The sequence below is a fragment of the Heterocephalus glaber genome, unplaced genomic scaffold (genome assembly GCF_053883595.1).
Source record: "Heterocephalus glaber isolate CG9 unplaced genomic scaffold, H.glaber_assembly_v1.0 deba00000071, whole genome shotgun sequence".
Lineage (NCBI taxonomy): Eukaryota > Metazoa > Chordata > Mammalia > Rodentia > Bathyergidae > Heterocephalus > Heterocephalus glaber.
Genome location: NW_028258137.1, coordinates 30,195,837 through 30,219,041, shown reverse-complemented (window position 1 = coordinate 30,219,041; position 23,205 = coordinate 30,195,837). Strand labels below are relative to the sequence as shown.

At 37.8% G+C, this 23,205-nt stretch overlaps 2 protein-coding genes across 3 annotated transcripts in view; both read right to left on the bottom strand.

The window, feature by feature from the left end:
• The window catches only part of LOC101726140 (liver carboxylesterase 1), a 37,130-nt gene extending 31,677 nt beyond the window's left edge, over positions 1 to 5,453 (bottom strand). Inside the window, exons 1-2 of one of the 2 annotated variants that reach the window (XM_004847907.4) lie at positions 5,266 to 5,453; positions 2,646 to 2,853 (exon numbers count right to left, since the gene is read on the bottom strand). In XM_004847907.4, coding sequence (XP_004847964.2) covers positions 2,646 to 2,853; positions 5,266 to 5,317 — 260 coding nt within the window. In that variant the 5' untranslated portion in view covers positions 5,318 to 5,453. The remainder of the gene's footprint in view (positions 1 to 2,645; positions 2,854 to 5,265) is intronic. The other variant, XM_087206330.1, reaches the window with a different exon arrangement.
• Positions 5,454 to 13,355: 7,902 nt separating this feature from the next.
• The window catches only part of LOC101716489 (liver carboxylesterase-like), a 29,183-nt gene continuing 19,333 nt past the window's right edge, over positions 13,356 to 23,205 (bottom strand). Inside the window, exons 8-10 of the mRNA XM_087206361.1 lie at positions 20,717 to 20,848; positions 19,741 to 19,813; positions 13,356 to 17,036 (exon numbers count right to left, since the gene is read on the bottom strand). Of these exons, the coding sequence (XP_087062487.1) occupies positions 16,853 to 17,036; positions 19,741 to 19,813; positions 20,717 to 20,848 (389 nt within the window). The 3' untranslated portion in view covers positions 13,356 to 16,852. The remainder of the gene's footprint in view (positions 17,037 to 19,740; positions 19,814 to 20,716; positions 20,849 to 23,205) is intronic.

The window sequence follows — 23,205 nt, the reverse complement described above, 5'->3', positions numbered from 1 at the left end:
GAGATTGAATTTAGACCTATATCTAAACTAAAATAAAAATGGATCAATATTAAATATTAAAACAGAAAAACTTAATCTGCTGGATGACAACATAGTTAAAATTCTTAAAGCTATAGGCACAGGCAAGGACTTTCTGAATAGAAGCCAAGTTGCAAAGGAAATAGTACCACGAATGAACAAATGGGAACACAGCAAATTAAAAAGCTTCTGAACAGCAAAAGAAAAAAAACAGACTGAAGAGACAACCTACAGAATGGAAAAATATTTGTCAGCTACACCTCAGACACAGAACTAATGTCTAGAATATATAAAGAACTCAAAAATTAGACCCTCTCAAATAAAAGACCCAATCAAAAATGGACAGGTAAAATGAATAGAGTAGGCACTTCTCAGAAGAAATACAAATGGCCAGTAAATACATGAAAAAATGTTCAACATGGCTGGCCATTACAGAAATGCAAATTAAAACAAGACTGAGATTCCATCTTACCTCAGAAAGAATAGCTATCATCAAGAAATCAAATAATAACAAATGCTGGTGAGGGTGCAGGGAAAAAAGGTCCCTTCTACCTTGTTGGTAAAAATGTAAAGTAGTATGATCATGTGGAAATCAGTATGGAAATTCCTCAGAAACTAAAATTGGAAATTCCATTTGACCCAGCAATTCCCCTTATAGATGTCTTCCCAAAGGAGTTAAAGACATCCAATTACAGGGATACATGCCTATCCATGTTTATAGCAGTAAAATTCAAAGTAGTTAAATTTCAGTAGTGGACTATATGTCCATCAACAGATGAATGGATAAAGAAAATGTGGTATTTACACAGAATGAGGTATTATGGTGCCATAAAGAAGGATAAACTTTAATTATTTGTAGGAAAATGGGTGCATCTTGAGACCATAATATTAAGTGAGATAAACCAGACATACATCTTTAAATATCACATTGTTCCTCTTATATGGAAAACCCAAAGTATAAATAAATTAAGAAGCAAAACAAAAGATAGAAAATAGGAAACAGAGAGAGGGACAGATCTTTGTCAAATGGGAAGGGGATCAAGAGATGGAGGGGAGAGAAGAGGAGGGAAGAAGAGGGGGATGAAAAAAGAATTAAGATGTGTTATCCATATGTACTAACACCCCAAAAAGGAATGTAATCATTATGTACTGCAGAGGTGTACTAAGAAAAACTAAAAGCTAAAAAACCCCAAACAAACCAGAATGAATGAACTTATGAGATCACTTGGGCAACATCAAAGAAGAAAATATTCAGCTTATTAGAGTTGAGGTGGAGGATGAGAAAGTCAAAGGGGTAGAAGAGTTGATAACAAAGAATGTTTCAAACCTGGAGAAATACATTAATATCCAAATAAAACAAGGCCAAAGATCAGACAGCAAGATAGAGAATCAAACACTGAAAGATTAAAGACAAAGAGAAAACCCTGAATGTAGTGAGAGAAAAGAAGCAAATAACATAACAGGGCTCTACCAAACCTTTCCCAAACAAGCAGAAACAGAGGGAATTCACTTTTTCCTGATGTGTCCTATAAGAAAGTTTAAAGGGCGTTCTTCAGATTGAAAGACAATAACAGCAACGTGGAATAAGGAAGCATCGAAAGGGTACATTCACTGGTGAAAGTAAATATACAGACAATTATCATTATGTTAAAATTATAGTTATGTTACATAAATCACTGATACCTTTAAAAAGACACTATTGAAATAATAACTACATTAATTTGTTAATGATAGGCAAGATAAAATTATGTGATATCAAAAATTCAAAATGAGAAGAATAGATAGTAAAGATTTGGTTTTCTTTTTGATCAAACTTATGGCGCCATCAGTTTAAAATATTTGTAATGTCTGTATTATAAGATGTTTTTTGTAAGCCTTATGGTTATCGCAAAGCAAAAACCTATGATAGATACACTAAAATGGAAAAATACACTAACACTAACTCAAAAGGTATTACTAAAGAAAACAACTTAATCACAGAGAAAGAGTGTAAGAGATGAAGAAAGGAAAGAAAAACCTACAAAAGCTAGGATCCTGATTTGGAAGGGCAGTGGGGACTTGAGGCTTTTTGTGTAAGCTTGTCAGGTTGACTGGAGGCAGGAACCTTTATTCTGTGCAAGATAAGGTACATGTATTTAGACACACCTGCGAGTGGAGAACTTACAAAGTCAATGTATTTTCTCACATACACATCTTCAGCCACGTTTCAAGATAGAAGAGATAAGAACACTACTTCTTATGTCCCTCATCTGCTCGATTATTTTTTTCCAAAGTACTAATCACTACTTATGCTCTAACATATCACATAATTCATTTTTTACCTTGCATTTTGTTTATCTCTCCCTCCCAGAATATAAATTCCATGAAGCCACGGATCTGTGTTTTGCTCACTAATGGGTTCTGAAAACCTATAACATGCTTGGCACATAATAGTTATACAACAAATATGTGCTGAATAAAGGGTTCTAGACAGATGTGACAATTCTGGAATCCTTTTTAAATGACTACAGTGCTCTCTAGGATTCCAGAACAAAGTCTGAGCCACTTAGAGAATTGTTTTGTCTCCTGCATCATGCTGAGACCAACAAGCTCAATGAATGAGGCAAAAGCTACCCCCACCAACTTACATGGGAGGGTAAGAGGTGGTGTTCTTCACATCATCCCATGGCTCTGCAGGCTGTGGAGGAGCAAACCTCAGGGATCCGAGTGGGGGCTTGGCAAAGGGGACTCCCAGGAAAACAGCCACAGGCAGTGCAAATCCTTCCAAGCTGATGTATTTCCCCAGAACTCTGCCATGCATGGTGTCTACCACTGGGGGTGAAGATGGATGGGTTGCTGGACATGGAGAGGAAGTAAGATACATCATAGGGGAAAGCTTAGACCTAGATTCCAGGTGGGTCTTGCCACTTCCTAGGCATGTAATCTCGAACAAACCACCTACATCATCTAGGCTTCTTGTGCAAAACAGGAGGTTTCTTACGTAAAATAAAGATTGGGAAATAGTTTCTTATGGAGGATGGGGAAACCTATCCTTCGGAGGCCTGGTTGGAAGAGCAAACTAGAATTAGAGGTATAAAAGCATTCACCATAAAGTGAATGCAAAAAGGAGAGGTGCTGTCAAGAGTGAACAAGGCCTTGAGTTTCCTACTTAGCAGCTTCTGGAAGCATGTGTCTTTTGAGATGCTCATGCTGAACTACATGCTGGAGGAAAGACTGAACAAAAGGTAGCTCCCATTCTCAGGAGGGCTGAGCTTGTAAGGAGATGGAACCTCACACATAATTTATCTAATTCTGGGAAGAAAGGGGTTGCATCCTGCAAGAAGAACCACGCTAGACAGGTTCAGTTGGGGAGTCAGTGAAAATCCTGGCAAGAAGGTGCCACAGGAGGAGGTCCCACAAAACCAGAAGGAGACAGAGGCATCCACTGAAGGTGAGGGTACAGAGCATGAGTGTGTATGACCTCACCACAGATCCATGTGAGAGAACCAAATGAACTGAGAATAAAGCACAGAGACAGCTGCAGCTGAGAATGAGCACATCCACAAAACAGGTGGCAGGAGAAGGGCACAGCACCATGACAGCCCAGGGAGAGGAGGAGGAGGGGCTGGTGGGAGTGCAGAGTCCTCCAAAGAGGTGAAGGAGAGTAAAGTCAGAAGAGAAATCTCTAGTCATGGTCTGCATTAGCTCAGTAATAATTTTCCAGCAAAATGAGGTGGGTAGAACCCAGATTTCCCAGGGTGAAAATGTGAAAGGTAATGGGAAGCTTAAACAAGAATGGTACCAACAGCAATCACCACTTAGGTTACATTGAATGTGTATATACCAAGCAGTTACTGTATGCCAGACATGTATTCCAAATCCTTTAAGTCAGCCCTTACAAAAGCCTTGCTATGTGGGCAGTAACAGCCATGTTACAGGCAAGGAAACTAAGGAATTGGAAACAGCCCATGTGTACTTCCTGAAGTTTGAAATGGGTGGTATTGCCAGGGTACTGAAGGAATGTTCCACTCCAAATTTGAGTCCAGTTTGAACTCTGCCTTACAGGCAGTTTTAGGTCTGTCACGTGGCCAAGGAGAAGATAACATCTATCAGGGCACTGATACCTGAGTACTACTCTGGGTTCAGGAATCAGAGATAGACCAGGACATGATTTTCCGGGTGGTCTTGGGAGAGTCTCAGTTTCTCAGTTGATAAATAGCACAAATGTGTGTTGAGGTCCCTTGCTATGGACCTGTATTCATGAGTTGTTTAATTTCTGTGTTTGATGCTTCTGAGGCCTTACCCTGGAGGAACTGTCATTCCTTGGGTCCCTTGCATTCAGATCCTGCATCCCAATCACCTTCTTTATTAAGGTCTCATACCTCCAGCCACCATCTACTTGCCCCAATCAAGCACAACTAGGCACCAGAAGGACTGTCCCTGTGCTGAAAATCCCCCAAAGTTATTCAAGTTAGCCAATCCTACACCTGCTTCACTTGCCTTCCCTCCTCCTTGCAGAGAAAACCTTGATAAAAGGACCATGTCCACAATCCCCTCCTTGCTCTGCCTGCTCACTCACCCTGGATTTTCCCCTTCCCCCAAGTGGTATGACCTCTGATCTCAGGAACTGTGAGCAACAGATATCTATCTTCCCCATGGCCATTGAATCTTGGTCTAATTTTACCATATGTCAAATCTCCTATTGATAACCCCCATTTTAATCAACTCCTTTATCCATCCATTTCATGCACCTCCTCTAGACCAGACAATCCTAAGTGCTTTAGAATCAAAACTCCATTTTTTCCTCCCTACAGTTCACCGAGGTAGATACGATTGTAATTCCTATTTTAGAGATAGGGTGATCCAAGCACACCAGATTAAGTCCTTCACCTATTGACACATAGCTCAGAAATCCTGAGCTGGAATTCAGACCCTCACACTGGCTCTTATGTTGTTATTTTTATTATTCTGCTAAGCACCTTCCAAGATCTGGCCACAGATGGACTAACAATCAAGGAAAAAATAAACTGAACTCTCTTAGTTTCTCATGTGTGAAATTAGCTTATTGTCCTCCTGAGCCTGCCACGTGCAGCTGAATTTCTGCTATCTCTGTAGGGTAAGATCTGGCTGGGCTAGTCCAACTCCAAGTCCAGAGGGTGAACACCTCTGTGGCTGTGGATCTATCATTGTCCAGCATCACCTCCCACCTCCACCAGGACAAGGATTTCCAAATGTGGTCCCAAGGGTTTGCATTTCAAAAGGACTCACCCCATGCTGTGCAAGCAGTAAGAGAAGCCAGGACCAGGGCATAGAGACACATCACGGAAGGCCAGAAGCTGCCACACCCTGTGAGCCTCCAAGTCACTCTGAAGGGCTTTTCAGGTCCTACTCTAGATGCTGAGGCCTGGTTCCTATAGCTTTGCCCCTTCAGTTGGATTGCTTAATCACAAGAGGATAAGAAACTCTTTCCCTTCAAAGAGCTTCTGGAGTTTGATAAGAGCTGGAAGCCAGACCCAGCCTGAGTTCAAGCTCTTTTATCTAAAGAGTCTAGATTCAACTCTCAGATTACAGCTATCCACAAACTGGTACAACAACTTCTTATATAAGACTTTCTCTTTGTGGGACTCTAAACAGTGTACCGTGAGCTTCCCAGATGCAGCCATAGCAGCAGATGTCTTGGGGAACAGCACAGCTTTGGTCTGGTGTCTTCAGAATAAGCTGGAAATTTTTAGGTTCCCTCACATCCACAGAGGTGTTCAGTTGGGAATTTAGAACACATCTCTTAGCTTCCCTGGGCGGAGGTTTCTTAAAGTTGTGGGCTTTCAAGTTTGCAAGCAACCTCACACTTCATCTAGCCAGCTTTTGATGCATAAATTAGCTTTGCAGTACTCCTGCCATTGCCCCTACATGCCACCACATACCTCAAGGGCCAAGGCGCTTAGTTCTTTTTAAAGCAGGGGTTTGGGGTCAGAATGTTGTTAAAGTAAATGAACTCCTTATGTCAAATCCCTAACTCTAATCATCTATCCATCTGTTCCATTCATTCTTCAAACATTTCTCAAAATGCCTGGCTTTTGACAGCAAACTACAAAAACTGGGAAAAATAAAACTGTGCCCCCTGACTTCTGTTATGCTTGTGAATTTAATTTTTTCAGATCATAGATTGTACTGTTTCACCTTTCTAGATGTTATTAAAAAACATATATAGTATTGGCTTCTAACTTGATGATTTAGTATGGCTTCTATTCTGTCCAAGGTCTACAATATCTCCCCAGCCACAGCTCAGTAGCGCTTAAGTGGAAACTTTTCCTCTGTTAAGGTGCTGTCCTCTGCTGGACATGGGGAAATTCGCAGGTAAAAACTGATACTCCTTCCTAAAGTTTTATTTTGATTTTATGCATGGTACAAGCACAAGATTATTGGGCCGGCGGGATAAAAACACTTTCTGTATAAAAGTAAATTTATAATTTTACTAGAAAGTAATAGATATTTTATGTTTCTACAATGATGGAAAATAGAAGTGAGTGTGAAATATGTCATGTGGTTGTTGAGGAAGTGAACTTGTAAAATGGAAGAAGACAATTTAAGAAAGGCTTGGCCTTAAACCTAATCTTGTCCTGAAAAATTGGATGCCATAAATATTTTAAGAAGCAGTAATTCCTAAATCTGTTCATCAAATTATATCCACAAGTTTTGAGAATATTAAAGCAGTTTTTTTTGGGGGGATGGGAAGTTTCTATCAACCTGGAAAATACACATAACACATTGCTCAGATGCAGCAGTTATTAGTCAAAGGTGTGCATCAGAATGTCTGAAAACAGAAAAATTGGGTTTCCAGGTCCCATTTAAGAAGATTCTGCTTCATTTGGAAAGTAGTGTGTCCTGGCCATTGGAATTTAGAACAGCTCTCCAGTAACCCTTTTATTATACTCCGTTAGAAAATCTTGAATTAAAGGGAAACATGAATATGTACACACATACAAATGAATACCAAGTATCATTCATATGTTATCTTAGTTATTTTTCTTGTTGCTGAGACAAAATACATGACACCCAAGGTTAAAAGAAGAAAGGTTTATTTGGCTCACAATATGTAGAGGTTTCAGTCCATAGTTGGCTGGCTTCAAGGCAGGGTGGCATGGCAGTGGGCCACTGCAGAGGAGAAGCAATTCATGGGAGATGGAAGGCATCAAGGCAGAAAGATAGCAGGAAGCAAGCCACAAGCAGTGACCTTTCCTGTCTCTTATATTTTATATAGGCAACTCACCCTTAGGGTGGATAGCACTCACCTCCAGGTTGAGGCCACTTTAGTCCTAGCATCACACTATGAATTAATCCCAGTATCACATCCTTGATCCCAGCAGCACACATCTGAGTGAAGAAAGAAAGAATCATACCTCCACACCATAAAGAATATATAGGACAAATCTGCAGGAAAATATCTTCTGAGTGAAGAGAAATCTAAAGGCATTCCCTCTAAAATCAGGACCTAAGGTGTCTATCTCATGTTCCTTAATCAATATAGTGCTAGAAATTTTAGACAGGAAATATGGCAAGAAAAACAAATAAAAGGTTTGCAAATAAGAAAGGAAGAATTGTCACTGTTTGCAGGTGGTATTGTTCTGAACATAGATAACCCCAAAGACAACACAAGAAGACTAATTATCACTGATAAACAAATTGAGTAAAGTAGAGCAGGATACAAAAGCAACATATCAAAATGAGTAGCTTTTCTATAAACTAATAATAAATATGCTGAAAAATTAGAAAAGTAATCTCATTCACAATAGCCACAGAAATAAAATACTGATGAATAAATCCAATTAAGAATGGGAAAGAACTCTGCAATAAAAAATTAAAACTTGAGAAAAACAGTTGAAGAGGATACTAAAATGTTGAAATGCTACCAATGTTGATGGATTGGAAAATTAATATTGTTAAAAATGTCTACACTACCGAAAGTGATCACAGATTCAACACAATCTTGAATACAATACCAATCACATTCTTCACAAAACTAGAAAGAATAATTTTAAAATTCATATAGAATAAAAAATGATCCCAAATAAGCAAAGTAATCTTAAGCAAAAACAACAAAGGTGGAAACATCACAAATAATTGAACTTAAGATATACTACAGAGCCATAGTAACAAAATCAGTATAGTTTGAAACAGAATAGAATACCAAACAATTACCCAAGTGTAGTGGCACAAACCTGTAATCCCAGTACTTAGGAGGCTGAGGAAGGAGGATCACTGTGAGTTTGAGGCTGGGCTGGGCTACATAGTGAGTTCAAGGCCAGGCTGACATACATAGTGAGACCTTATCTCATAAAAAGTAGCAAAAAATAAATCTACATATCTTCAGCCAATGTATTATTGAAATATTTACAAAAATACATATTGCAGAAAGGACAGCTTATTCATCAAATGGTTCTGTAAATACTGGATAGCCATATATAGAAGATTGAAACTTGATGCCTTTCGCCCTGTATAGGAATCAACACAAAATAGGCAAAAGACAATGAAGTAAGATCTGAAACTCTGAAATTACTAGAGAAGAAAATAGTGGAAACACTAGAAAGCGTTTTCTAGATAAGACTTCAAAAGCACAGAAAATAAAACCAAAACTTGACAAACAGTATTATATCAAATCAAGATTCTCACAGCAAACAAAACAAACAACCCAGTGAAGAGGAAGCCTGCAGAATGGGAGAAATTTTTGCCAGCTATTTATTTGACAGGGGATTAATATCCTGAATATAAAGAATTCAAAGGATTAAAAAGGAAAATGAATAATCCAATTTAAAATGGCCAAGTAATCTGAATAGATATTTCTCAAAAGAAAAAGAAATGAAAATGACCTCCAACACAGATTGATGTACACTGCAAAAGTATCTTTCAAAATTGATGGAGAAAGAAGACACTTTCATGACAAAGAGCACCTTAGGAACTTCATGAATACCAAACTAGTACTCCAAAAATTTTAGACAATAGTCTAGGAAAAGGCAACAAGGATCACAATGCCAGAAAGCCCAGCAGAATGAATCCATCAGGACAAGAAATTAAATGTAAAGGGGGAGAACCCAACAAAGAGAAAAAGTCATGACAATGATAACTCAATACATATCAGTTATAACCATCAATGTTAATGATCTCAATTCACCAGTCAAAAGATATAGACTGGTAGAATGGGTCAAGAAGCAAGATCCAACAATATACTGCATACAAGAAATATGCTTAATTCAAGAAGAAACTCATAGAATGCAAGTTAAAGGGTGGAAAACAATACTCCATGAGACAGGAACCCGAAAAAAAGCAGGAGTAGCTATACTCTGCAGGACAAGTGGATTTCAAACCAACACTGATTAATAGAGACAAAGAAGGACCCTACAGCCTTGTAAAGAGAACAATCCAAGAGGAAGAGATGACAATCAAATACATATGCACCAAACACCAATACGCCCAACTATATAAAACAAATACTAACAGACATGAAAAATTCAACAAGCACTAATACAATAGAAGTGGGGAACCTCAATACTCCACTCTCAAAAATAGATAGATCAGTTAGACAAAAAATTAGCAACAAAATACTAGAATTCAATCAAACTCATGAACAAATGAACATAACAGATGTTTACAGAGTGTTCCATCCCACAAAATCAGAATATACATTCTTTTCAGCTGCACACAGGTCATTCTCCAAAATAGACCACATACTCACTCACAGAACATGTTTAAGTAAGTGCAAAGAAACTGAAGTTATCCCTCATATATTATCAGACCATAGTGCAATGAAATTGGAGACCAATAGCAAAAGAAACTCAAAAAATTTCATAAACACATGGAAATTATACAACACACTTCTGAATAAACAATGGGTCACAGAGGAAACTAAAGAAGAAATCAGACAGTTCCTTCAATTAAATGACAATGACAATACAACATATCAGAATCTATGGGACACATTGAAAGCAGTCTTATGAGGAAAATTCATAGCAGTGAACACTCATATTAGGAAAACAGAGCAAGCCCAATTAAGAACCTGATGCTGAACCTCAAGCTTCTAGAACAAGAAGAGCAGGACAACCCCAAAGCTCATACAAGGGAGGAAATTATAAAGATCAGAGGAGAAATCAATGCAATGGAGACTAAGAGAATGATACAAAAAATCAATGAAGCCAAGAGTTGGTTCTTTGAAAGAATCAACAAAATTGACAAACCCTTAGCCAACCTTATCAGAAAAAGGAAAGGCCCAAATCCATGCAATTAGGAATGAAAAGGATGAAATTACAATGGACCCAGCAGAAATCCAGAGAATCATCAATACCTACTTTGAGAACCTATACGCCAATAAGATGGAACACACAGAAGAAATGGACAGATTCCTAGATACGTATGAATTACCAAAGTTGAATGAAGAAGACCTAAAAATTCTAAACAATCCAATATCAATCAATGAAATTGAAAACATAATTAAAAACTTACCAACTAAGAAAAGCCTAGGCCCTGATGGCTTCACTGCTGAATTCTACAAGACATTTAGAGAGGAATTGCTGCCACTACTGTTTAAACTCTTCAATGAAATTGAAAGGGAAGCAATGCTCTCAAATTCATTCCTGGAAGCATGCATCACCTTGATCGCCAAAACAGAGAAAGATCCAACCAAAAGAGAACTATTGGCCAATCTCACTAAGGAACATAGATGGAAAAATCCTTAATAAGGTACTGGCAAATAGAATGCAGAAGATTATCAAGATCATACACCTTGACCAAGTGGGTTTCATCCCAGGAATAAAGGGATGGTTCGACATATGCAAATCAATTAATGTAATACGCTATGTCAACAGAGCCAAGGACAAAAACCATATGATCATCTTAACAGATGCAGGAAACGTATTTAACAAAATCCAACCCACATTTATGTTAAAACCCTACAAAAAATTGGAATAGATGGTCTCTACCTCAATGTACTAAAACCCATTTATGAAAAACCAATAGCCAATATCATATTAAATGGTCAAAAACTGAAACCCTTCACACCAAAATCAGGAACAAGACAAGGATATCTGCTATCACCACTCCTGTTTAATATAGTTTTGGAAACATTAGCCATGGAAATTAGACAAGAGAAAGAAATAAAAGGAATAAAAATAGGAAAAGAAGAAGTCAAATTGTCATTATTTGCAGATGACATGATACTCTATATAGAAGACCCCAAGAACTCCACCAAAAGTCTTCTAGACTTAATAACCAAATTCAGTCAAGTAGCTGGTTACAAGGTCAACACACAAAAATCAATAGCTTTCCTCTACACCAATGACAGACTCACTGACAGAGAAATAGGGCAAATAATTCCTTTCACAATAGCATCCAAAAAACTGAAATACCTAGGAATCAACCTAATGAAAGAAATCAAAGACCTCTTCTCTGAAAACTATGGTACTCTGAAAAGAGAGATTGAAGATGATATCAGAAAATGGACAGACATCCCCTGCTCCTGGGTAGGAAGGATTAATATAGTGAAAATGGCCATACTTCCAAAACTGCTATATAGATTCAATGCAATTCCAATTAAGAGCCCAGCAGCATACTTCATGAACCTTGAGAAAACAATACAAAAATTCATTTGGAACAAGAAGAGACCCAGAATAGCAAAAGCAATTTTAGGTAACAGAGACATGGCAGGGGGTATTACAATCCCCAACCTGCAACTATACTACAAAGCTACTGTGATAAAAACAGCATGGTACTGGAAAAGAGACCTGAGGACCAGTGGGAAAGATTAGAAGATGCAGAAACAGTGCCAGACACACTCAGCCACCTCATCTTTGACAAAGGAGCAAAACACCCTCACTGGAGGAAAGATCACCTCTTTAATAAATGGTGCTGGAAAAATTTGGTTTCAACTTGCCAAAGATTGAAATTCTCACCATGCACTAAATTAAAATCGAAGTGGATTAAAGATCTAAATATTAAAACAGAAATGCTGAACAAGCTGGAACAGAGGTTAGGTAGAACTCTTGAAGACATTGATGTAGGAAAAGATTTTATGAACAAAACCTCAGTTGCCTGTGAGCTATCATGAAGAATTAACAAGTGGGATCTCTTCTTACTAAAACTCTTCTGCACAGCAAGAGAAACCACCAACAGCGTGAAAAGACAATCCACAAGTTGGGAAAAAATTTTCACTGGCTTTTCCTCAGGCAAAGGTCTACTATCTAGAATTTATAAAGAACTAAAAAAAATCCGACCTCCCAAATTGAAAGACCCAATCCGAAAATGGGCATCTGAAATGAACAGACATTTCTCAAAGAAGCAGAATACCAAATAAACTTATGAAAAAATGTTCAACATCACTGGTCATTGGAGAGATGCAAATGAAAACAATGCTGAGTTTCCACCTCATTCCAGAAAGAATGGCTGCTATCATGAAATCAACCAATAACAAATGCTGGCAGGGCTGTGGGGAAAGAGGAACCCTGCTCCACTGCTGGTGGGAGTGTAGACTGGTGCAACCACTGTGGAAATCAGTATGGAGATACCTCAAAGAACTAGGACTGGAAGTCCCAGTTGACCCAGCTATTCCCCTGAGGGGTATCTTCCCCAAAGAATTAAAGGAATCATACCACAGTGATATATGCGCGCCCATGTTCATAGCAGCACAGTTTGTAATAGCTAAAACTTGGAAACAGCCCAATTGCCCATCAACTGGAGCCTGGATAAAGAATATGTGGTTTTTTTTTTTTATAAAATGGAGTACTACTCAGCCATAAAAAATAAGAAATTAGAGACATTTATACCTAAACGGATGCACAGTGAGGCAATACTCCTAAGTGAAATAAATAGGACACACGTGTACATACCAAATAGTTTCTCTAGAGTGAGAAACTGGAAGTGTAAATAAGGATATAATAGATAATGTGAAATAGGAAGAAAAGGGCCAAAGGGGAAGGGGAAGTGGGAGTCGTAGGGGAAAGGAAAGAAGGGAATGCAATTAATATGAGAAAATGAAAAAATGGAAACAAAGGCTTTGTAAATAGGGAGAGATGGAGGGGTTGAAGGGAGGGCAGGGCAAGGGGGAAAAAGTAAGAGCCAAGAGAGATTATTTAAAGGTTCAAATTTCCAATGATGAATGTCAGTATATTGTATACCTAAAATGTACCAATAAAATATGAAAATTTTAAAAAAGAAAAGAAAATGGCCAAGAAATACTTAAGAAATTTTCTAAATATCATGAGCCATCAATAAAATGGAAATCAAAACTACCATGAAATTCAATCAAAACCCAGTTGCAAGGGCTATTACTTAGCAAAAAAGAAAGAAACTCTGGTAAAGATGGGAAGAAAATACAACTCTTATACATTGTTAGCAAAAATGTAAATTAGTACAGCTACAATGGAAAACAATATGCAAGTTTCTCAAAAATCTAAGAAATAGAACTGTCAGATGATGCAGCTCTCACACTCCAGGGTATATATCAGAAGAAAATTAATTCAACATACAAAAGAGACACCTTCCTGCAATGTTTATTACTGCACTATTCACAATAACCATGATATGAAATTAGCCTAGGTGCCCACCATCAGATAAATATATAAAGGAAATATGGAATATATACAAAATGGAGTATTGGTCAGCCATAAAGAAGAATGGGTTTCTGTTATTTGCAGGAAAATAGATGGAAATGGACAACATCCTGTTATTTGAAATAATCCATACACAAAAAGTTGAGTATTATGTTTACTTTCATATGTGGTTATTAAAAAAAGAAATATAAAGAAAGAATAAAAGATTACCTAAAAGTAGAACAACTACTAGGAACTGGGATGAAGACTGAAGGATAAAGGAAGAAAGTGGATTTAGCATGCAGAAGAAGAGTAGATGAGCATGATCAATATTTGATGTATGCACAGATCAAAATATCACAGAAGATCCTATTAATTTGAAAAATTACCGTGTTCATAATTGCAGTAAAATTATTTAATATGTAATAAGAAAGTGATTATGTTTTTTGTAGTTATGGAAAATCAGTGATAACTGTGAAATTTGTTATGTACTCAAAGTGATGTGGCTCTTTAGGAAAGTGAATTTTCAGAGCATAAGAACAATAAATTTAGAGTTCTGTCCATTAACCTTGTCCTTCTACAAACTTTAAAAAAAATGAAAGTAGTCATTGCTATAGTTGATCATCACATCATAAATATCCAGGATATTAAAGCATATTTTTTTTGGAGAGAAGATTCTAGTAGTGTGGAAAATCATTCTGCTACACTGCTAAGACCCTTAATCAAAGGCATGCATCAGAATTCCTACACATTGAACAAAAGAAATGTTTAGCCCATCACAGAAGATTCTACTTCTGCTGGACTGAGAAGTGACTGGACATTTGAATCTTGGGAAATCTCTCCAAGTGATTCTTCTACTTACACTTCTCATCAAAAAGCCTCAGTTAAACAGATGCCAAGTACTTTTACCTATCAACTTTTATTCCATAAAACATCTGACTGCATGTGGAGAGGAAAAAGGAAGAATGAGGGTCTTATATCTGAAGGATTTAGAAGTGTGTTCCATTTAGCAAGAGATCTGACAAAATTTGAGTTATGATTGAGGATGTGTGGAGTACGAGTAGTATATAAATGATGTGCTATGGTTTAGATCTAAATTGCCCCCACCAAGTCTTGTGTACTCAGAGGTGTGGCTTTTGAAAAATGATTGGATCATAGAGATGCTGTATTCATGGGTAGATTCATTCATTAGTGAGTTCAGTAAGTAAACATGCTGTTAGAAAGTGAGTCATGGTCAGAATAACCAGGCCATTGGAGGCTTGAATTTGAAGATTATATTCTTGTCTCCACCTCCTCCCCTATTTCTCTGCTTCCTGGTTGCTATGGGTTGAGTAGCATTCTTCTTCCAATCCTTTTTTCTATGCCATTTCTTCCTTGAAGCCAACCAGCCTTGGACTGAATCCTCTGAAAATTCTGACCCCAAAAATGCACCTTTCCTCCTTTAAGAGTTATGGGTGTTGAGTATTGTGTCCAGAGACAAGAAATCTGAGTAATACATGATACATACAATATCATTAATATCAGTACTTTTTAAATCCTTTGAGTACCATTTTCTGCATCCCAACGTAACTGTTCTCAAATCCTTTTATTAAAACAAGGACAGCATATGGTGCCTAGGTGATTCGGTTATCAAGTGTGTATGGAATGAGGACATTCATGTCTTTTAATGAATTGACCCCTTTGTTATTTGATAGTGCCTCTCTGTTTTCCTTGTAATATTTACTCATCTAATATTAATATGGCCACCCAAACTTTTTGTTCAGTATCTGTTTTGTGTATTCATTTTCTTCCACTTTTAACCAGTCTCCTCATATTTATGGTATATTTTTACCCCAAATTTGTTTTGGAAGTCAAGACTGATGATGCTACAACTACTCTAGGAAGCTAAAAAAATTTTGTTACATGCACACTGAGGTTTTGTGGGAGGCAGGTTGGGCTCTCAATCAGGTCCAACATGGCTTGAGAGAGCAAAGAATAGATACTGGCTCTGAGCATTTATGTGGTCAGAGCCATGTTAGACTGTATGAGGCTTGGACTTTTTATTCCAAAGGAGGAAGAACACAGACTTTCTCATCAGCTTCTCCAGATAAAAGGCAAGGTATGATAGGGAAGGAGTGAGGGAAAGGGAAGAAGAATTGGAGGGATGAGAGGGAGAGGGACAAAAAAATCCAAAGAATTAAGATATGCTACTGCATGTACAAATTCCCCATGATGAATGTAACTGTACTTCAAACATGTACTTTAAAAAGCTATGAATAGTCAAATATCAAAATATGGAGTCAGATTCCTAATTATACAAGATTTAGTTGAGTGTTGGTTTTTAAATCCAAACCGGCAATCTTACTTCATTGATTGTTTTAAATCGTTTTCATTTAATATATTAATTATATGACTGGATTAAATTCATTCATTTTAGCAGTGCTTTCCCATGTGTTCATTCATGTGTTTCTTTATTTTTACCTGTTTGTCTACTTGCTTTGAGATTGAAGCTTGTTATGATTCCATCTTATCTCCATTGTTGGGTTATTATGCAGTATTTTTTAAAAATGGTAGTGGTTGTTTTGGGTATAAGATATTCAAATTTGAATGGTCACACATGATCAAACAATGTATAATATCAATTACATGAAATTTAAAGATCTTTTAAAAGTATACTGAAAAGTAATATCTCCCAAATTTGGTACTATTTTTGTCACATTTTGCCTGTCCTGGTGGACCTGTGATTCAGACCCCACACTTTCAGGCTGTTTTAGCAGTAGATTTCTGATATATGTCACATGACAGATCTGCTGATTCCATGATAACACTGGTATTCCTCAGCCTTAGAGACTGAGCTTTCTCATCCTGCCCCTCTGCAGCAGCAACTGATCTCTAATGAATTGGGCAGAACAGTTTCTTGTTACACACTAGAAAGAATAGAACATTTTCCTTCTCTTCAGCTTCAGTAGGTCTTCACTAGCCTCATGAGACAAATAAGATTTTCTGTTCTTTCCTCAGTGGTGTAGGACTTTGTTCCTTTTTAGAAAAGGGTCGCAAAAGACTTTGTGCCTGCACCCATCAAGGAAGATAGATTCACCTCCAGCCCAAGACAGAGTTGGTCTTGAAAAGATCATTTATTCCCCAAATTGAGACCATAAGTACTAATATTCTCCCTCCCTGGAATCTGCCCACTTCCACAGTTCTCTAGTCTCCACAACCCAGTGCCTTTTTGGTGGACAAACACCTACTGTACAACATGCATGTGTTGGCTGCTTCAGCCTCCCAGGGCTGGCTGCACTTCTCATTCAGAGATCACTGTGTTCCCTCTGCAGTGGCTTCTTCTTGCCACCCTTGGTCCTGAGCTCAGTCCAGAAAGCCACTTCTTTGTCTTTCAGCCTCTGGGATGCCTGGGTGGTAGCACCAATCTGCAGATATCCTTCCTCCTGGTCATATACTGGCCAATGAGGCAAGCCCTCACCATTGGGGTTCCTGGGAAAAGAAATAAAGCACAATTGACCAAAGTTTCCAGGTGGTCTCCATATTTCTCTTTCCATCTCCCGCTTGGGAGGGGAGGTGGTAGCAGCTTTTGCAAACAAGTATAGTTGGAGGAAAAAGATAATTGAGGATCTGCTCTGAAAATGTAAGTTTGGACCCTCGCTACTTTGTTTTCCTTTGTCCTGGCTGCAGTGAGATGGTAACCTTGCCCATTACATGCTCCCCACCAGAGTTCAGCCTCATCACAGCCATAATATAATGGGCTAAAGCGGCCATGGAAGACACCTCTGAGACTATGGGGCAAAATAAACCTTTCCTTCTTTAAATTGGCCTAAAGTATGTTGTCAGAGCCCTGGAAATCTAACACAGAACATTGGTTTTGAGAAGAAAGGTCCTTGCTGTGATTACACCTCGTGGTGTAGTTTAGAAGCCTTTGGATTGGCTGGTGGGAGGAATTTGGAAATGTTTGTAGAAGTAGGGTACAGAAAGTCTAGAATGTTATAAGTGGAGCTTAATGGATGTTTCAGAGGAGAGGTCAAAAGATGAAAATGCTGAAAGGAATGTGGAAAATAGAGACTGTGGGTATGAGGTTTCAAATGAGAATAAGGGCTCTATTGGCAACTGGATTAGAGGCCATTCCTGTTACATTCTGGCAAAGAACTTGTTTGTTTTCTGTCCATTCCCTGAGATTTTGTGCAAGGGTGAGTTTAAAAGGGATAGGCTAATAAATACAGTGGTGAAAATTTCAGAGGAGCACAGGATTAATGAGTATTTCTGGCTGATTTTAGCCAGTGAGAATCAGGAAAAAAATGCAGAGTGGAAAGATTTGAAAGCTTGCAGTTTTTTCAGAAAAGGAGAGTGTTTAAAAGTTGTGACTGAGAAGGAACACCTACTAAAGAGACTAGCACTATAAAGAACAAATCCATTTGAACATTTTCTTACTATTTTACAATATCTATTATACATTTTTGTCCTCATTTACACTTTCAGTTTCTCACAACAGAGAAACATTTTGGTATTTACATGTGGGGTGGTGGGAGGAAAGAAGAGAAAGAAAAAAATGAGAAAAGAAGGAAAAACTGGAAACAAATTTTTGTAAATAGGCAGGAGTGGAGGGGTAGAAGGGAGGGAACAGGAATAGGGAAAAAACAACAAGATATATCATGTAAAGGTACACATTTTCTGTGATGAATGTGATGATAATGTACACTGAAAATATATCGATAAACTTAATGAAAAAATAAATAGAAATCCAGTATTTTAACTGAGACAATGGAAAGTTGCCTTGAGGGGATCTTGGGAACCTGCAAGACATTACTGACACACATGCTCAAGTATGTAAAAGAGTAAACTCATTTCAATGACTTGGCTTTGAAGAAACCACTCCAGGTACCCGCTGCTCCCAAAGGTGGCTTAGGAAATTATTTCTCTGGGTTTCATTTCCACTTATAAAAACATCCAGACACCCAGAGCATGCTACACCTTTGACCTGAGCGTCCTGACTACACCTCAGCCCAAGGGCAGACCTTGTCCTCCATATGACGCTGATTTTCCAGACAGGCTTAAATTATAAGTGATGGGGTTGTGGGGGCTTCCACTGATATTTCAAAGGACAGTCTGGGAGACAAGAGAATGTGCACCGGGGTCATAGTCCCCATAATCAGTCCCTGATAGGGTGTATGAAGCTAAGAGAGTGAAGCTGAAGCTGCAGTAAAGATCCAAGAATGTTAGAAATGCTAGGAATGTGGAATGTCTACTAAAGAAACCGGAGAAGGTAAGTCAGCCAGCCTGAGACAAAGAGAGGTCATGCAGACTGCAGACAGCAACCATAGAGACAGGGCTACCGAAACCATTGTGGGTCCACAGGTCACTACTAGGTACCTGGGATCTGAAAATGGTGCTTCAGGATCCAATGTTTGGCCTGCTAAGATTTTTCTTGCTTGTTTCACTTCCTCCTTGATATTTTCCAATCCTATCTTTTGGAATGAGAATGTTTACCCAGACCAATTGAGCAAGTACAAACCTTAGAAGTAGGTAATTTGTTACTTAATTTGTACAGGTGCTCACAGTTAAGAGTTATCTTGAGTTTTAGAGGAGACTTCCAACTTGGACCTTTGCCCAATACTGAAACTGTTAAAATTATGGGGAGTCTTCAAGGTGGACAGAATGCATTTTGCAATGTGAAATAGACATGAGCCTTTGGGAGCCAGAAAGGAATATTATGGTTTAGGTCAGAAGTGTTCACCAAAATTCATCTGTTGAAGGCTTGATACCAAGCTAATGATGCTTTTGGGAAGTGACTGCTGCCTAGTTGGAAGGTGGGGACTAGTTGGATGAAGTAGGTCATTGAGGGTATGGCTTTGAAAGTATGTTGAGATCATAGCCCCTTCACCTCTCTGTCCTTTCTGGCTTCCATGAAATAAGCAGCAGTACTACATTTCATGCCATGATGATCTATCTCACTACAGTCCCAAGTGATCTTAGAGTGCATCCTCTGAAACTGTGAGACAAAATAAACCTTTCCTCCCTGAAATTAATTTATCTCAAGTATTTTCTCACAGCAACAGAATTCTTACTAAGGTAGCTCTCATTTTCAGATCAGTAAATTCATAGGGTCAGGAGTTTGATCACTGAAGCTTCAAAGTTTTCTGTTCCCAAAAGGTACATCCAACCACACATCACCCTGTTCCAGCCTCACCCGTTACGTGCAAAGTTGGCCCAGAATTTCATCATCATCTTGCTGAGATTGATCTCCTCCTTAGAGGAACTACCTGAGTGGAAGATGAAAAAGAAACACTCTGGCATTGAGAGTAGTTGATGGGCCCACAACAGTGGCAATAGTTAAGAGCATGGTAGAAATAGAGAGCCTTGGATTTTATTCTGCACCTGCTGAGTCAAAATTTGTGCTTTAAAATGATCATGGTTACTTGGTGCATACATTCAGCTTGTGAGCGACTGATACAAGACTCAACAATAGGTATGTAGTGTGTCTGTAAGCTGGCTTTCGTGGCCACTTGGCCCTCAGGATCAAAATGTCAACAGAGGATTTCCTTTACCTGCCAAGATTTCAGGCTGCTAATCTTTTCTCAATATCCTACACACATCCACAGTTTCACAGAGATTGAAAAATATCAAAATTTCAAAGATACTAACAATTCACAAAACAGGACGTTACCAGGGGCACCTTCTTAAATGTACATAATACATGTCTCATAAAAGACCATTAGATGGATCACATACTATGTGCAACCGCTGAGACTTAGGTTGTTGAAAACATTTGTGAAATATTATCATTAAATATTATATTATTAAGTATATATAATATGAGATATATATATATATATATATAGCTAGGCAGACAACTGGATGGACATATATGACACTATACATTACCCCTGTTGATTACCCACCCACTCACATTATGATATACTCTTGTGAGTCGGAAATCAAACAGCCGCCCTACAGGTAACCCACTTCTTTTCTCAATGAACTCTGAAAGTGACTATGACTGTGGTGCATGACACATCTTCCTTCATGCATATTAGAGTAGGGGAAAAGTTAGGTTCTGCTGTATATAGTTCAACCCTGTCACTAATCAGTACAGAAATTTGCTCAAGGCTACCAAACATACTGGTATCTAGGCTTCCTAATTTAAGCCAGCAAAGGACAATTACCTTTTAATATTGGGGCACCAAATACTGAGGAGAGCTCATCCCCATGGTCTCCTACCACCATCTTGGGTTTCATGGCTGATAAGAAGCTTGGGCTATACTGGAACTCATACATGTAGGTAGGGGCTCCGGCATCTGAGAAGACATGTATTCATACACAATTCACATTACTAGATACAAACCTGGATGCTGTCAAGGTCCTCCACCTTGCAGGAAGCCACTATTTATCAGGACAGGAGAGAAATAGTGTTACAGGAAATTCTTTGACTTGCTTTGGGCTGCCCTGCTAGTTTAAGTGAAAGTGAGAATTGAACCAGAAGTTTATTAACAACATGAATAGATACAGTCCATCCAACTGACAGACTGGAAGTGTTTTACTGATAACACACTAGTGTTTATTCATTAAAAGAATATCTACAGCCTAATAGATGTCATCTATTCAGCTACATTTTGAGTCTTCCCAAGGTTTCTGTTACCCATGCAGGGAAGAGTAAGGCAATTCCAAGCTCCTTTTCTGAACAGGTGGATAGTCAGATACAAACATAGGCAGGGAGGGAAAAATCTGCCTCGTGTGTTTCAGAAAAACACAAAAACACAAAACTTGGGGTCCCATGTTTCAATCATTTCACATATCCTGGTTCTGCTTGGACAAGTGTGTTAAGGCATTATGATAAGGTGATGCCACAAAAGAGAAATGCTAAGGAAATTTTTCCTGTTCTACCTTCTTTCTTCTGTTGTGCTTATTCACTCTGAAAGCTCCCCAGGCCATGACCCAAGATGCTACTTTTACTGCTAATTGGATCATTGGAGCCAACGATCCCTTCTCCTTCAGGACTAACACATCCTTGGGGACCATCTCAACATTTTGCATTTGTTTTAATGTTTACAGATAAATCTTACTGAGGGGAACATCAGCCATAAGTTAGGCTGATGGTGAAATTTTACACTTTCAGCTACTTGCCTAGAGTGAGAAATAGGAGAAAAAAAGAAAATGAAAAAAATCATTCATAATTCCACTGTTCAGAAAATCTTATACTTCAAAGAACCTAAAGACTCCACCCAAAAGTTTTACAGCTGATAAACAAAATTTCACCAAAGTAGAAGTATTCAAAATCAACATTAAATATCAATAGCTTTTCTATTCACCAGCGCTGAACTAGGTGAGAAATCAGGACAATGATTCCATTTCCAATAGCTTCAAAGAAACTAAATACCAAGGAATTAATATAAGCAAGGAGGTGAAATACCTCTACATTGAGAATTTCAGAAAACTGAAGAATATACTAGAATATGGAAAGACCTCCATGTTCATAGATTTTCAGAATTAATATTGTTAAAATTATCATATTACCAAAAGCAACCTGCAGATTCAATGTAATAGTAAAAGCTATTATATGTATAAAAATTGGATAACCTAAAAGTGAATAAATGCCTATTTTAATATAACCTACCAAGGCTGAATCAAGAAGAAATAGTTTGAACAGACCAATAATATGGAAGGAGGTTGAACCAGTGACAAAAGTTCCCATCAAATAAAAGCCCCATACCTGATGGCTTCACTGATTAATTATACTAATAATTTAAAGAAAAATTAACATCAATCTTTCTCAACCTCTTCCAAAAGACAAAGAAGAGAGAATATTTCCAATTTCTTTCCATCAGGACAGCTTTACCCAGATAAAAATAAGATAGGGATATTACAAGAAAAGAAAATTATGCCTATATAATTAATAATCATGGATGCAAAAATACTTACCAAAATGTTAGCAAATATAATTCAATAATACATTATAAAGATAATCTACTATGATTAAGAAAGGTTTATCCCTGTAATGCAAAAACATTTCAACATACATAAATCAATACATGTGACCACAACATATTATCATCTCACTAGATGCAAAAAAAGCATTTTATAAAACTAACATCTTTTCATGATAAAAAATTTCACCTACCTCAATGAAATAAAGGCCATGTATCAGAAACCCATATGAGTTGACAATGTGCTCAATGGTGAAAAATTGAAAGCCTTTCCTATAAAAACTCAAACTTAATAAGGGTGCTTATTCTGACCCTTCTATTCAATATTGTATTGTAACTCCTTGTCAAAGCAATTAGAGAATAGAAAGACATAAAAGACCTCCAATTAGGAAATGCAAATACAAAACTGTCACTATTTATTGATAACATGGCAATATACATGGAAAATCCTAAATCTTCATTAAAAAAATACATACAGAAATGAATTCAGAACAGCTGTAGGACATAAAATGAACACAAAAATCATAGCATTTCGATACACTGACATTGAACTATCCAAAAAAGAAATCAAGAGAACAGTCCCATTGACACTAGCTACAAAGATACAAAATATCTAGAAATAAATTTAACCCAGGTAGTGTAATACATATACACTGAAAACTATAATATATTGAAGAAATTAATTGTAGGAGACAGAAATAAGTGGAAAGATATCCCATATTCATGGTTTG